This window comes from Mastigoproctus giganteus, chromosome 7, assembly GCF_048544385.1.
Source record: "Mastigoproctus giganteus isolate SK-2022 chromosome 7, ASM4854438v1, whole genome shotgun sequence".
Lineage (NCBI taxonomy): Eukaryota > Metazoa > Arthropoda > Arachnida > Uropygi > Thelyphonidae > Mastigoproctus > Mastigoproctus giganteus.
Window position 1 is genome coordinate 52,090,244 of NC_143581.1, and position 16,380 is coordinate 52,106,623.

The following is a 16,380-nucleotide window of genomic DNA, read 5'->3' on the forward strand; positions in this document are numbered from 1 at the left end:
TGCTTACAAACAAAGAGTATATGCTTGACAGTAAGTGGAAAAGTACAATTCGTGCATTAAGCTGACAGCTATACTATCCAAAAATGAGTGATGTTATCATGAAATGGAAGAGTGATGGTCTTACCCCCCATCCAGCAATGAGCAGGAAGACCAGAGGAGCTCACTCCTTGTTACTGGGGAAGGGACAGGGAAGATACTCTGAAGGGTAGTATGACAATCTTGCCAAATATCACCACAAAACATAAACCAGAAGTTTAAGGTAGCAACAGGAATTGGTTGAGGTCTATATGAGCACACCACATATGGAGCTCCACAGCCTCTGTTTTCATGGAAGTGGTGGCACATTCACCAAACATCCCAAATGCAATCAACAGCTTTGCCCAGGGACTCACATCTGGGTATGGGCTTGGCACACCCAAGGTCCTGAGCTGGATATCATCATTCTTCTCTTTCTTGGTGATTCCCTTCAACTCTCTCTCTCTCTCTCTCAGGATAACTCGGGAATTTTTTTGGCTGATGCAGCATAAGCCTCAGGCTCCTTTGCACTATGTAGCTATTATTATTAATAATAATAATAATATGATATAAGGAATGCCACAATTGGCCCATTACAATCATATGGGACAGGTGAGGAGGAGGACGCCTGAAGAACATATGTTGTGGGAGTATATTGTGCCAACAATGAAGTTCAGAGAAGGTGAGATTACGATGAGGGCTGTTTCTCGTGGTAGGCATAAGACTTTTGATGAATGTGAAGGTGGGTGCTGCCATTTGTGGTTCCGTGAATGTGTAGGGAACTATGAAAGGCAACACCTACCTACACTTTTTGGATAATTCCATACTCTCTACAATAATGTGACAGTTCAATAATACAGACCACCCATATTTGTTTCTACAAGATAATGCCCCATGCCATACTGCCAGTACTATGGTCCATAAACACAAATGTACAAAAAATGTGGAACAGGTGCGGAGTCCCAATTTGAAGCACATGGAATGAAGTGGAATATCAATTAAGGGTGAGACAAACATGTCTCACATTGGTACCTCAACCAGCTGCTCTATTGGAGAACAAACAGAGGACTATACCCACTACACCTAAGTCTACTATTTGTTGGTAGAGAGTATATTCAAGAGTGCAATGGGTGTCACAGCTGCAAAAAGACGACTGACGTGCTATTAAAGTGAATGGCAGTGAAGCCATTGTGAAAGTGATGTGTATCTGGATACTTTTTTGGAGGATAGTGTATTCACAGTAAGAAAACTGTAATAGGCTGAAGCATTAGAAAGTGGGTTGAAAATGTAAAGTCAGTCTTAGTAGAAGGGATTACTACGGCTAGGAACAAATGTCTCACAGGAAACAGAACAGAATGGAAGAAAATTGCAAATGAAAAGCTGATGGGTCCAGAAGGCTATATCTCTACTATCACAGTAATCTGCACACCCTTTCGGTATAACAGATTTAGATGCTGATGATGATATTCCATTTTCAATGAAGACAGAACATTTTTATCTCTCATCTCTGTTCTGAGATCTGATCCAAAACTACTGTAATATACACAAAATTCCTAATTTGTTCCAATTTTTGGTTATTTAGTCTACACTCTAAATATGTTTTCTTTCCTGTCCTAACCTTAGCTTTTGTGAAAATAATCTGTCAACCTCTCTTTAATTAATTCAGAACTTCTTTAAAATCTTGCACACAATTATTTAGCAGGACAATATCACCTGAATATAATAACAATCCAATTTTTACATCTCCCACACTAAACTCTGTCAGTAACTTACACTCTTTTATTAAAAGAGCATAAAAATTATAAAAAGAAGTGGAAATATTGTGTAGTCTGTAGCCCTGCTTCACTAGGTTTAATCTAAAAACTTTTTTCCACTGCCTTCTTCAATGCTCGATACAGCGTTTTCTGATTTTTATACAAACTTTTTATTCCCTTTAAAATATTATCCATAATGGTATTTTTTATAAAGTTGGAAAGAGCAGATTTCCAGGTACTTTATTATTTGCTTTTTTCAAGAACAACAAATCCTATATTCAGTTTGTTGTTATGATCTTATGACTTTTCTATAATTTGTCTTAGGGGAAATATTGATGTTATGTTAGTTATGTTATATTCTGGAACAACCATACAGATCAGTTTACAATTAATCACATGACAAGAATGTTATCATTAAATTTCAACTGGTATATAATACAGACACCATGAATATTTAAATGGCTTACTGATTGCTACCCACAGGTGGAAAAGAATATTTCCTTTTTTTATTAATAAAACTGCAAGTGATGTCAACAGTTTGGACCTACTCTGGGATTCCATTCTGAACCCTTCTGAGACAGAAGAGCACAGCACTTTTACAGTGTAGCTGTAAAAGTGCTGTGTGTAATTTTACTATCACCTCTGGGATTCCCTAAAAATGGAATCCCAGAGGTGATAGTAAAATTACAAACCTCAGAAATTATTATTATTCGGCATATAAAGAAGCAATAGTTTGTGGCACATGGTGAACTAGTGCAAATATTCAAATGGTCCAACATTTGCTTCTAGGCACTGCTCACAGAAGTGAACTAAATTACAAATGTTCTAAGACATAACTGCTGGAATAGTGTCACACACTATCCCAGCAGTTATGTCTGGGATAGTGTCACACAATAATTTAATTTCATCCTTTAATTGCTGAAGTGTGACTGGGTTTCTGCTATACACTACATCTTTGGGTAGCTCCACAAGCAGAAGTCAAGCAGGACACCACTTCATCCCCATACATCTCATAAAAGGCAGGCACAATGAATATATTAAGCATTTGATCTACCACATCTTTGTAGGCACAAATGTCACACAGTACCATACATCACAAATTTACCAAGAATTCTTGAAATTTTTCATAGCAATGATGATTTTCTGAAAATTCACAATGATTTTCAGTATCACTTTAAAATTGTTTATTGCTTCACCATCAAACGTCCAACCAACATGATGTTCACACTTTGCATCATGAATAAGAAAAACTAATACCATCATTTAAGAGGAAACCATACTAATCGAAGACAAAAAAGTCCTTCCTTGAATTTATTCAAGCTACCCACTTCTACAAAACTGGATGGAAATTTGTTCCAACAATCAATACATGCTGGCTGAAGGCAGACTTCCATATATCTATCTAGCAACCATTGTATATTCTATCTGGCAACCTCATTCGACATACATGTTCCCTCATGTACGTAGCCTAAACAAGAAGAAGAATGCCATCAACACAGCTTACTCAGTCCATTTAAGTCCTTAAACACCTCAATCAGATGTCCTCGCAGGTGCATAGTCTCCAGTTGCTACAATTTGCAAAACTGAAGCCTTTCCTGGAAAGAGCACTCTTCTCTTTCTCACTAATCCCATCTAGTTCTTCTCTGCACCTGTTTCAACAAATCCACATCCTCCCCAAAATGAGGCTTCAGAACCTGTACGCAGCATTCAAGTTATGGGCAATCCATTTCCATATACAATAGCATAAAAACCTCCTTATTCCTCTTGGTAAAATTCCTGTATATCATTGACAAAACCCCACGAGCTGTCCTAGCAGCCTGTATGCACTGTTCTGAAAACTTCATATATGACTGCACAATTATCGGCAAGTCTTTTTTATTCTCTAATGCTTTGAGTGTGTCTGGTATGTTAATCTAGGATTAATGTACCAGCCACACTACTTACAATATGGGATACCATGCATTTGTCAATGTTAAACTTCAATTGCCACTTCTAAGCCCATTTGCCTAATTTTTCTAGAACTTGTTGCACTAGCATACCTTTATTACTGTCATTAACCATCCTGCCAACCTCTGTATCATCTTCAAACTTAGAAATTAGGTCTGATGTAACTTCGTTAATATCATTAATAAATATAGAAAAGAACAATGGGATCCAGCACTGAATCCTGGAGGGCCCACTAATAACATTAGTCCATGATGAGCGGTGTCCATTAATAACCCCCCTTATTATTAGGATCAAAATAAAGAGGGGTTATTAATCCCACTCACCCATCCATCCCTTTATCCATAGCAGAAACTGGTCCTTAATGCTACAATGCTCCAATCTGTACAGCAGTCTTTTATGTGCAACAGTATCAAAAGCTTTCCTGAAATTAAGTATATGATGTCAAAATAATTTTTTGAATTCATTTCCTTTGTCACTGCATCATACATCCAGTCAGATTTTTCAGACAAGATTGCCACTTAACAAATCCATGCTGTGACTGTAGTATAACTGCATTTCTGTCTAGATGGTGTTGCATTACTTCTTTCACCAGAATCTCCATTATTCCCTGGAATCTCACATTATCCTTTGATCCAACTTTGTGAATTGGGGAAACATTCACATTACCAGTCCTTACCTCCTAAATCCAAGAATGCTCTCTAATTCTGGCTAAAGGTTTGATTACCTCTTTTCCTGCATTCCTTAAAATAACTGAAGAGATCCCAACCATTTAACAAATATATGCTGTGACTGTGGGTGCCTTATTTACAATTAGCTTCAACACTTTCTCTTCCACTTTCCTTTCAGTTAACATAAAATCATTTAGTTCACTGTTAGAATTTCATAAATTTCTCTCATGTATTCACCCTTAAAAAATCTCTTGTGTGTGTATGTGTGAATGTAGATATAAAATACCTATTCAATTTATCAGTAAGCAACCTGAGCAGAATCATCCCCTTCCTTCTAGTGTTTATATAAGTAAAGAAGTCTTTGCTAGTTTTCTTTGATTTCTTGACAGCGACTTCTTGTAACCTGCCTTGGCTTGCCTAACCTATAACACTGCTCATGCATTTTAATTCTCTATCATAAGTCTGATCAGTTCATGTGACATCCATTTAGGTCGAAGCCAATAACAGTATTTATTAGATGATATAAAGAGAGTAATATATTCTAGGATTACCTCCCCAAATGCTTTGCATTTAGAACATGTTGTTGGTAATCTGTCAGTTGGTCTCACTGCAGAAAATTTAAAACCCGTCTGAGACCACTGTAGTCACTTTTATAAAAGTAAAAACCCTTCTCTTAGCCCATGACATTAGTTACATCTTGAAGTAAATCACTTATCAATAAACTATTATTGCTGCCAACTAGTGGGTCTTAAAAGATCCACTAGTTGGCAGCAAACTTGTTCTCCATATCTATATCTTATCCAAAATATCCCGAATGATTCTTCTTTGGCACTTTTCCATATATCTCTGCTTTTCTGCATTTTTCTTCATATTACAATTAAATTAAATTTAATTTAAAATAAATTAATTTTGTAAATACAGCAGGCCCCCGTTATAACGCGGTTTGCTTTACGCTGATTCGTTATATTATTGATTGATTCCATTCAGAAGAGGGCAGTTAGGTTAATCCTTCTTGATTCCATTCAGAAGAGGGCAGTTAGGTTAATTAATGATTCATCTCTAACAGAGTCTCTCCACTCGCTGTCTCATAGAGGTACTGTTTCTGCTGCATGCCTCTTCTGCAGATACTTCCATGGGCACTGTTCTTCTGAATTGGCTTCTATAATTCCCACTCTCTTTCAAAACAGTCCGAACACGTGCTGCCACCAGCCAACATCCATTTACTGTCCAACTTCAAACTCACAGAACCAACTTTTCATCTTCCTCGTTTATTCATTCAACTGCTGTTTTCTGGAACAACCTTCCTTCATACGTATTTCCTGAAAATTACAGTCTACAGAAGTTCAAGTCCAATGTCAACAAATATCTTCTTTCGTCTTCTCAACCTCCAACCCAAGCACAGTACTAAGTACTATAGGTTCTAATACATCTCGTGTTTGGGGTTTACATTAAAAAAAAAAATAATAAAAATAAAAAAAAAAAAAAGGTAAATATTATTAAAAAAAAAAAAAACAAGAGAGGAAGAAAGAGATTAGTCGATATGATGATCTAAAAAAAAACTCACCTAAAAAAAAAAGTGGAACCATTTAAAACTAGTAAGGGCTGGTTGAATAGATTTAAAATCCAGGGAGAAGCCGCAGGTGCAGATCAAGGAGACGAAACTTTCAAAAAAGAACTTGTCAAAATTATTGAAGAGGGGTATTATGTGTTATACTTCTCAACAAGTTTTTAACATAGATGAAGCAGGACTTTTATGGAAACGAATGCCTAAAATAAGTTTCATATTGAAAGAAGAAAAAAACATGCCAGGTTTGAAAGCGGCGAAGGATCGGTTGACTTTATTGTTAGGTGGTAACGCTGTGGGGGATTTAAAATTAATACCCCTTTTAGTCTAAGATGCATTTAGGGCTAAAGCCTCAAGCTGCGAGCAAATTTAGAATATGTATATATTAAGTGCAATAGCATCATTAATACACAGCCATTTCTGAATAAACAGAATATTTATAAGGCGGCATCATTTTAAGTTATATCTCACAGTGTGAATACCTTCACAATGAGTTGCCATGATATTGCACAACTTCGAATAAGTAACGCTTCACCTAAGGAGAAGACTAACGTTGCTTATGTGGTACCTATCTGAGAATAAGTAACATTAGTCTTCTCCTTGGGTGAAGCGCTACTTATTCGAAGTAGTGCAATATCACGGCAACTCATTGTGAAGGTATTCACAATGAGTTGAAATGATGCTGCCTTATAAGAATTCTGTTTATGCAGAAATGGCTGTGTATTAATGATGCAATTGCACTTAATATATACATAGTCTACCCCTTTTAGTTTATTTGGTTGTTGTTGTTGTATTTGGGTTTTCTGGCACATGGGCCTCTTGGGCCATATTGTGCCTGTTCGATATTTGCTTATCACAAAGTTTATTTGGAAGAGGGCCAAAGTTCAACTCAAAATTGACACAATTTTCATGATTAAATTCATCAATTAAATTAACTCAATTTAGATCAATTAAATTCATGATTTTAATTGAAATTTTAAGTTTAATTTTGATACGTAAGCAGTTACCACATAATTATATACGTATGTAATGCAGAATATTTTATATGTACAAATATTTGAATATTAAATATTTTGACAGACATTTGTGCATCTTTTCACTACCATTTATTATTGATTAGGAAATATCCTATGGCACCAACCACAACTCACAAATACATATGTTACCTTATGGGAATGCGACGCTCGCTTAGCGCGGATTCACTTAGCGCTCTGTTTTTCCGGAACCAATTATCAGCGTTAAGCGGGGGTCACCTGTAAAACTATTATTTATTAGTTTTATTTGCCAAATATTTCTTATATTTTTCTTTTCTGTAATTCTTTCTTTACTTTCTATGGTCCACGGTATACTGACTTTCTTGTCTTTATAAGTCATCTCCTCCACATTATTTCCTTTGCTGTTTCCAACCATAGTTCTGTTCAATTTTTGTCACTTTTAATCATATGTACTGTTAGCATCAGAAATGCCATATAACTTTTTAAGCAAAAAGGTTTCTTGACGGCAAACAGAAGGTTTTTCATTAAATTACTAAGAAAAATAAAAAAACATATTTGGAATTATCATGCAATATTTAGATTAGCCTAAACACTTTTTTTCCCTCCCACATGAATGTACTACTGCAACTACAGCAAGTATTTTTTTGTTTGCTAGGAAACCGCTGCTGCTTGTGCACAAAATTTTTTCTTAAAACAATTAAAGGAATTAACAATTGAAACTGATGAGATAAATATTAAAAGAATAGAAGAATAAGAATATCCACCCTCACCACAAGAAGCTTCACTCCACAGAACTTCACTCTAGTGGCACAACTACTATCTGTAATCCAAGCAGACCACAGAAGGACATCCTGCTAGCATATGTAGATACATCAAAATTAATGAACTAAAAATAAGAAAGGAAGGATAAGAGAGACAACAGATGTTATTTCCTCAGTGAGCATTTACACCTGTAAATCATCAAAAGATAGTATTTCCATAGTGAACTACTGAAGAGCAGCCAAGCATCCACCAGCGCTCCGATACGACCTATGACTGAAGAAAATACAAACTTATGAACTTCAATACAGTAAGCCATCTATAGTTAACATGGGAAAATAAAACTACAAAATGCAAATGCTGATGTCAACCAGAGGTAATTTGACTAACCCAAATAAATCAAAATATGCAAAATTAAAATATACAAAAATTTTCTTCTGTTTGATGAATTTTATTCTTCTATTCTTTTAATTTTTACTTCACTAATTTGAGTTCAATTAATTCCTTTATTGATTTTTAGATTTTTGTTTGCACACAGGTAACAGGGGCTTCCTACCAAACAAAAATAATACCTGCTGTTGATAATAAAATAATATATTGAGTTTTTTTATTTTTATTCATTTTAACACTTTTTATACCTCTTATTTTTGGCACTAATTATTATTTGTAATTGGAACCGACTATCATCAGTACAAGGTAACAGTTAGTTCCAATTTCAAATTCTCTATTCATATACTGTTATCTTCAACTATTATTATTTATTCTGTTTTGTAGCCAAATAGTCTCATTCCAAGCCAGCAATATCTGCTAGAAGGGTGTTCTTTGGTATACAATTTATGATAAAATTACATGATTTTAAGTAAATAAAAGCACATCAGATGTGCTAAAAAAGAAACAATGAACTGTACACTATTTGCAATGATGCTAAAAATAATGTATACATTTATATTTGAATTGTTAAGTTCATAAAATAGACAAGGGTCCTGAAATTGTCATTTATGAAAAATCAAGGTCAGCATTTTCAGGTGGTAGAAGCAGCATAGTCATAACTTCGCAGAGCAAGAAGGTGATATTGGTCTTCCTTTTTGCACCTTGAGGTTCATTACAGTTTACAACTGGTGTTTTAAAGTACATGAATTGCCAGTTGAAAGGAAATGTCCATGGTGACAGGAGCTCTAGTACTGAGCTGGAGTTCCGCCCAGTGGTTGCTTTCTTGTGCTTAGTAAAAATTTATACATGGATATATTAGTACCATCAAATGATGTGCAAGAAAGCAGACTTATAAAGCATCATACATAAAAAAAAAAAAAAAAACCTTCCCACATCACCTGTCCCTTCCCTCCAAAAAAGTTTGTCTAGTCCTTCCTAGAATTTATTCAAAATGCCCACTTCCACAACAACAGGTGGAAGTTTGTTCCAACAATCAACCACCCAATAGCTAGAAACCTATTGCACATCTTAAACCATCCTTACTCAATTAGATTACATCACATACTCAATCAGATGTAATCTGATTGAGTATGAATTATTACTGCAGTGTTGTCTAGATGATCCTGCAATGCTTCTTTAACCAGTGGCTCCATTATTTTCCCCGGAACAGAAGTTAAACTAACAGATTACATCAAAGGAAATTTGCCTTTAGCCAGCAGGTAGCTGATTGCTGGAACAAACTTCCATCTGTCCTTGTGAAAGTTGAGAGCTTAAATAAATTCAAGGAGAAACTGGATAAACTTTTACAGGGAATGGATGTGTGAATAGATTTTTTTTTTTTTTTTTTTTTTTTTTGGCTGCAAGCCTTTCTTGGTAAGACCACCCTTTTGTTCCCCTCACCAATCTCGTTCTCTGCATCCATTCCAGCAGCTCTACATGCCACACTGCTGCAATTACTACAGCAGTATTTTATGTGTAACAGTATCAAAAGCTTTCCTGAAATCCAAATATATGATATAAAAATTATTTTTGCACCCTTTTTGTTCCTTTGTTACAAGATCACAGTATCCAATCAGATTGGTCAGAACAAGATCAACCCTTAACAAATCATTGCTGTGACTACAGTATAACTGCATTCCTGTCTAGATGGTCCTGCATTACTTCTTTAACAAGTGAAGCCATTATTTTACCTGGAACAGAAGTCAAGCTAACAAGTCTGTAATTACTCATGTCACCTTCTAATCTCCCTTTGTGAATTGGGGATAGAGTAACACATATCCGGTCCACAGGGTCCCTCCCCCCTCCAAATCCAAAGATGCTCTGCTGCCTCCCTTAATATAATTGGATAGATCCCATCCACCCCAGGCACCGTATTTTGTTAATACTTCAACAATTTATCTTCCATTTTTCTCTCAGTTATCATAAAATCATTTGGCTCTCTGTTAGATTTTGATGAACATCTAGCATTCTCTTTCCTAAAGAAGTCTTCCTGTGTGAATGCATATGCAAAATGCCTACTCAGTTTGTCAGAAATCTGAGCAAGATCTACAGTTACACAAGAGATATGAAGTGGTCATGCGATTCAACCGCTTCCTTTTACTGTTAATATAAGTATAGAAGCCTTTGCTGCTTTTCTTTGCATTCTTTGCCAGAGACTTCTTGTAATCTGCTTTAGCTTGCTTAACCTCCTTTGTGACTTCATTACAGACTAGTTTATATCTACCATAGGCTTCTGCATCACATTATATGCATCCTATGCATTTTATCCTCTCTGCCACAAGCCTTATCAGTTCATCTGATATCCATTTTAGTCTAAGCTAGAATGGTATGTCTTAGTTGTAAGAAAAGCCTAGTTGCTTCTACGATTTCTTCCCTGAATGCTTCCCATTAGGAATTTGCTGTTGTTAACATCATCAAATGGCCCCACTGTAGCAAATTTAAAAACTGTCTGAGACCACTACAGTCACCCTTATGAAAGCAAAAGCCCTTGCTTTTACCCTTGTTAGTAGTTTAATAGGTGTCCTTCACTGGTTTTTTTTCTGTACATTTTTATCTGACAAGAATCTCTCCGGGCCTATCATAAGAGAGTTGAAGATAACTTATAGTGGTGGCTAGGAACACTCTTCAGTCCATCAATATTATTCAGTTAAAATCTCAGTGATAGGTGCAAACTGGATTGAGACTTTCCCGCTGTGCATGAGCCAAACACAATGGTGTCCAGATTTGGTCAGTCCATTCTTTTAGTGCAGAAAAGTGCCAGAGTATGCAGGTGCTTCCCTACAACTTTTCTAAACAGCATAATGTAGAAACTATGCTTCTCCCTCAAGGATGTTCTGTGAATGGAATCTTATTTCCTGGAACTGGCTTTAAGAAGGATGGCAGATAGACTAAATGGTACTTGTAACCCCTCATAGCCGCATCATTTTCATGTATGTCACCGTGTTGTTACTGCGCAACACATTCAATTGTTGCTGTTATTGATATGGGGGTTTGGTGGTGCATAAGCTACTTTGGCTATAATGCCTTAATAGTTGTAAGGAATAACTCATGTCAAATCTTGTAATAGTTTCAACCATAGATTTTTACCTTGTTGATCCTGGGTAATCCAAAATGCTAACAATGCACATTTATCACATTTAATTTTTTTGAATTTAAATTGTAACTATTTTCCCATTTTGCTTTGTTTCCACAATTCCCCACACTTTTACATGTGATGTTTCTTGTGTTTTCGCATGTGCCTGCTACTTGTTGCTAGCACTGCTTATCTTTAGCAATGAACGTGCTAAGAAAAAGTAATATCTAAGGAGCAACATAGGTTATTATCGTTAAGAGTTACAATATTGGATCAGCTGTTCATTGAGTTTTAATGCTGTGTAAAATCTTTTAATGTCTACTACAATGTGGATCTGACTGCCTTCAGCAAAAGAATATTAATTTTTTTAATCTTCTTTTCTGAAGTTTAATGTTTTTTTTTTTTTTGTTTTGTATCAGAATATTATTAATGATTAATAAAGATAGTGGTTTTCAAATCATGTTTGTTGTTGTTATTTGGTTTTTAGGAGCATTAGCAACTAAGGCCATATTGCTCCGGGGATATGTGGTGTTAATTTCCTGACCTTTCCGCATCCTCCGTATTTGGTGGTCACGGGCTCAAACCCCAGTCTAATCAAGAAACGTGTGCTACACACTGCTGCTCCTGCCCACCTGGCTACGGAGGCGCCCTTCAGATCATGTAATGAAAGGTAATTCAGAACAGTCTAACAACTATGCACTTTTGTAAAAATATTAAATTCGACTAACCCCTTTTCATTGGATATATTTTAACTGTTAATATAACCATAAATTTAAAGCTTTTTTTTTTTTCCCCCCCCCCCGTCCAAAAATGCCCAGTGGATAATCCAAAGGGGTCCAAAATTGATTATCCACCCCATCAAGCTTTTCTTTAGGTTTCGCCTAATTTCATTATAGAATTTATCACAGAACCAAAACCAATATAAAACAATTACAACTCACTGTGTTTTTCTCAATTACTCTGTTGAGCATAAGAACAGCCTTGGATTTTTGCTCCCACACCATCAGCCAAAAGTGTCCTGTTGTCACTGGTAATGGACCCTAAAAACAATAAGTATTAATTACTATAACATACTGCATGCTATTTGTTGGTATGCCTTTAAATATACACTGAATGGCCAGTTTATCAGGTACACTAATGACAGCAATGCCTTTAGTTCTTTGATCAGCTCAAGCTGTTGGGGGGCTTGTCTCCACGAGCAATTTGTTCCACCTTCATGTAAGACTAGATTGAGATCTGATGACCGAACATGCTAATGAAATACAGTAAAGTCACCAACATGCTTCTAAAACTTTTCCCAAAAAATTCATGCTTTGTGACATGGTACATTATTGTGGTGAAAGTAGCTATTAGCAGATGAAGAGCCTACGATCAAGAAGAGGTGAATGTGATCAACAATTGTTCAAGTGGGCTGTAGCATTTATATGTTAATTCAAAGCCATCAGGGAATCCAATGTGTGCCATAAAAATAATCCAATCCACTACCAGCCTGCAGTGTTGACATATGGCACAACAGGTCTACTGACGGTTGTTTGCTCTCATCAACCTGTTCTGATGCTGTCAGCATGAAACAAATGAAACCACAACTCAGACCAAGTAACCTATTTCTATTCTTAAAATGTTCAGTGTAGTACTAGTTGTAGCGGCAAATGATGCAGGAAAGCAAGCTTATTTAGCAACAGTCAAAAAAAAAAAAAAAAATTTACACACTTCTTCCATCCATACCATCCATTCCCACAACAGATGGAAGCCGTTCCAACCAACTACTGGCTGAAGGAACTTCTGCACATCTATCCTGCAACCATCCTTCCTCAACTTAAATTTATGTCCCCTCATATATATAGCCTCAACAAAACAAAGAATGCCATTCATATTCAGCTTATACAATCCATTCAAGGCCTTAAACCCCTTAATCAGATCACCTCACGTATGCCTAGTCTCCAGAACCTGCAACTTGTAGAACGGAAGCATTTCTAGTTAAGAACACCCTTCTGTTACCTTCACCAATCTTGTAGTTCTCCTTCGCACCCATTCCAACATATCAACATTCTTTCTAAAGTGAGGTCTCCAGACCTATATACAATACTAAAGATGCGGCCTAACCATGGCCTTGAACAAAGGGGTAATCACCTCTTTACCCCTGATGGCAAAGTCTCTGTATATCACTGACAAAACCCCATGAGCCATTGTGGCAGCATATCTGCACTGCGAATACCCCCCAGATATTTTTCATTTTCCACTAACCTGAGTGTACTTCCATGCAGTAATCCCAGAGTAACTTGATAAGTTACTCTGGGATTACTGCTACCCATATCCAGCACCTTGCATTTGTAGATGTTAAAATTCAACTGCCATTTCTCAGTCTAATAACCCAATTTTACTAGATCTTGTTATAGTAGCTCATCTTGATTACTGCTGTTAACCACCCCACCAACTTTTGTATCGTCTGCAAACTTTGTTTTGACATTAAGCCTAATATATCTTCAATATCATTAATAAATATTTAAAACAACAGGCCAAGAACAAACCTTGGGGTTTGTTCTTGGCCTGTTGTTCTTGGACTAATGTTATTAGTCTCTGTTGGACTAATGTTATTAGTACAACAGAGTTATAACTAATGTTATAACAGAACTAATGTTATTAGTCCAAGAAGAACAGTGCCTATTGATAACCACTGTCTTCTTCCTCTTAACCATCCCTTTATTCATAGCAGTAACTTGCCCTTAATGCCATATTGCTCCAGTTTACACAGCAGATGGTCCTGCTTTAAGGTCCAGCAGTCTTTTATGTGCAACAGTATCAAAAGCCTTCCTGATATCTAAGTATATGATATCAAAACTATTTTTTGCAACCAGTTCCTTGGTTGCTGCAACCTATCAGATTGGTTAGACCAGCATTTCCCAAACTGTGTTCCGTGATAAATCGTAATTAATAATTTAAAAAAAAAAATAAAATAATAATAAATTTCGCATATTTGTAGCAATACACCACTTTTGTATCATTGTAATATTTAAGATAATTTTTTTTAGTTATTAATATACTGGCATAGTCTAATAATCAAATAGACTGCCGAACACTTTATTTTGGTGGGTTTTGCATAGAGAAGTATGCATAGAGGTAATGACACCTACGAAAAAGTAGCAACGTGGTGATCTAGTATGTAATTTAACCTGGAGTACATGGGTTGAAGGAAAGGAGGAAGTAAACCGATATCATAAATAAAAACTCACTTTCTTGTATAAATTTTTTTTGATAATTATTAGTATTTCGAAATATTATTATTAAAATATGTGACCACAGATTCATGGTTGAAAAAAGGAACTTTAAAATGAGAAAGTACTTCTAGTAGTACAACTGTGGTCGATGAAAACGAACACAATATTGTCACACTTCAAAGTGAGGATGAACAATCGTAGCCTTTTGTTCCCCAAAAACTGAAAAAACAGAAACCAACTAATAAAAAATACCAAAATGAAAGCATGATGACAGTTATTTGAATTCAGCTTTACATGTGTTGGAAAGAAAGATGCTCCTGATGCACAGTGCATCATATGTAATAAAATATTAGCAAACAGTTCTTTGGCTCCTGCTAAAATTGTGTTTCGTAAGTATTCCATGAATATGTTGTGAGATGAAAAGTCTTCCGTGACTAAAAAAGTTTGGGACACACTGGGTTAGACTACCCATTAACAAATCCATTCCTGTCCAGATGGGCCTGCATTACTTCTTTAACTGGTGATGCCATTATTTTCCCCTGGAACAGGTGTTAAGCAAACAGGTCTGTAATTACTTGTGTCAACTTTTGATCCCCTTTATGAATTGGGGATACATTCACAATCTCCAGTGCATAGGGACCACCTCTGAATTCAAGGTTGCTCTCATAATAATGGCTAAAGAGTTGATTACCTGCTTTGGATAGATCCCATCCACCTTTTTCATGTTCAGCATCAACAATTCCTCTTCCACTTTCCTTTCAGTTATCACAGTCATTTATCACCCCACTGGAGTTTGATAAACTTCTGCCATTCCCTACCCTAAAGAATTCCTCATGTGTGAAAGCAGATACAAAATACCTATTCAATTTTTCAGCAACCTGAGCAGGGTCAACAGTTAATCCACTGACATCAAATGGCCAAATATGATTCAATCCCTTCCTTCTACTATTAATATAAGCATAGAAGTCTTTGCTGCTTTTCTTTGATTTCTTTACCAGAGACTTCTCATAATTTGCCTTAGTTTTTGCCTAACCTCCTTTTGGCTTGATTATAGACTAATTTATATCTACCATAGGTTTCCGAATCACCTGATAATTTATATGCATTCCATGTACTTTTCTTCTCTGCCACTTGTCTCAATCGTTCACCTAACGTCCATTTAGGTCCAAGCCTTGAACAGTATTTCTTCTTTGGTATGAAAAGACTAGTAGCTTCTATGATTATTACCCTGAATGCTTCCCATTTAGAATATGCTGTTGGTAACATCATCAGTTGGTCCCACTGTATACCCTTGGCTGCCTTTGTTTAGCTGATAACAGCGGAAGAACCTAGTGAGGTCATATGTTGCTGTACTCCATCCATGACAGGGTTCAGTATACTGAACTTTCAATATCCCTTTGAACACTGCTATTGTACTGCACATCATCTGACGTACAATGACCCATCTGTTAGGCTGCACAATTCTTTTCATCTTCCACTGACCTCTCACAACAAGTTGTATCCGGCCGCAGGATTGGCTTCTCGATGCTTTATAGTAGTTTGACAACTCAAGATACTGTTATGCACAAACACCATAGTAGAGTGGCAGTGTGGATTACATCTGCATCAGCACATTACACTGATTGGCACCTCCGTAGCCAGGTGGGCAGGAGCAGCAGTGCGTAGCACACGCTTCTTGATTAGACCGGGGTTCAAACCCATGACCACCAAATATGGAGGATGTGGAAAGGTCAGGGAATGACCACCGCATATCCCCGGAGCAATATGGCCTTAGTTGCTAATGCTGCTAAAAAAAACCAAATAATAATAATATTACGCTGATTACCATAACAAATGCAAATGTTCACTAAGATTGTGCTGCTGACCCATTCTCTCAGTGAATTACACACACACAAAATCCTTGAATATCTTCTTTATATGGACATGTGACACCAAGCATGTCAAAAATGTAGGCAGGAAAG

At 36.4% G+C, this 16,380-nt stretch overlaps 1 protein-coding gene across 2 annotated transcripts in view; it reads right to left on the reverse strand.

Annotated features, from left to right (window-relative positions):
• The window catches only part of Ptp61F (Protein tyrosine phosphatase 61F), a 259,988-nt gene that overhangs the window by 112,920 nt on the left and 130,688 nt on the right, over window positions 1–16,380 (reverse strand). For both annotated transcript variants that reach the window (XM_090377659.1, XM_090377658.1), the window contains exon 4: window positions 12,146–12,244. In XM_090377659.1, coding sequence (XP_090233785.1) covers window positions 12,146–12,244 — 99 coding nt within the window. The remainder of the gene's footprint in view (window positions 1–12,145; window positions 12,245–16,380) is intronic.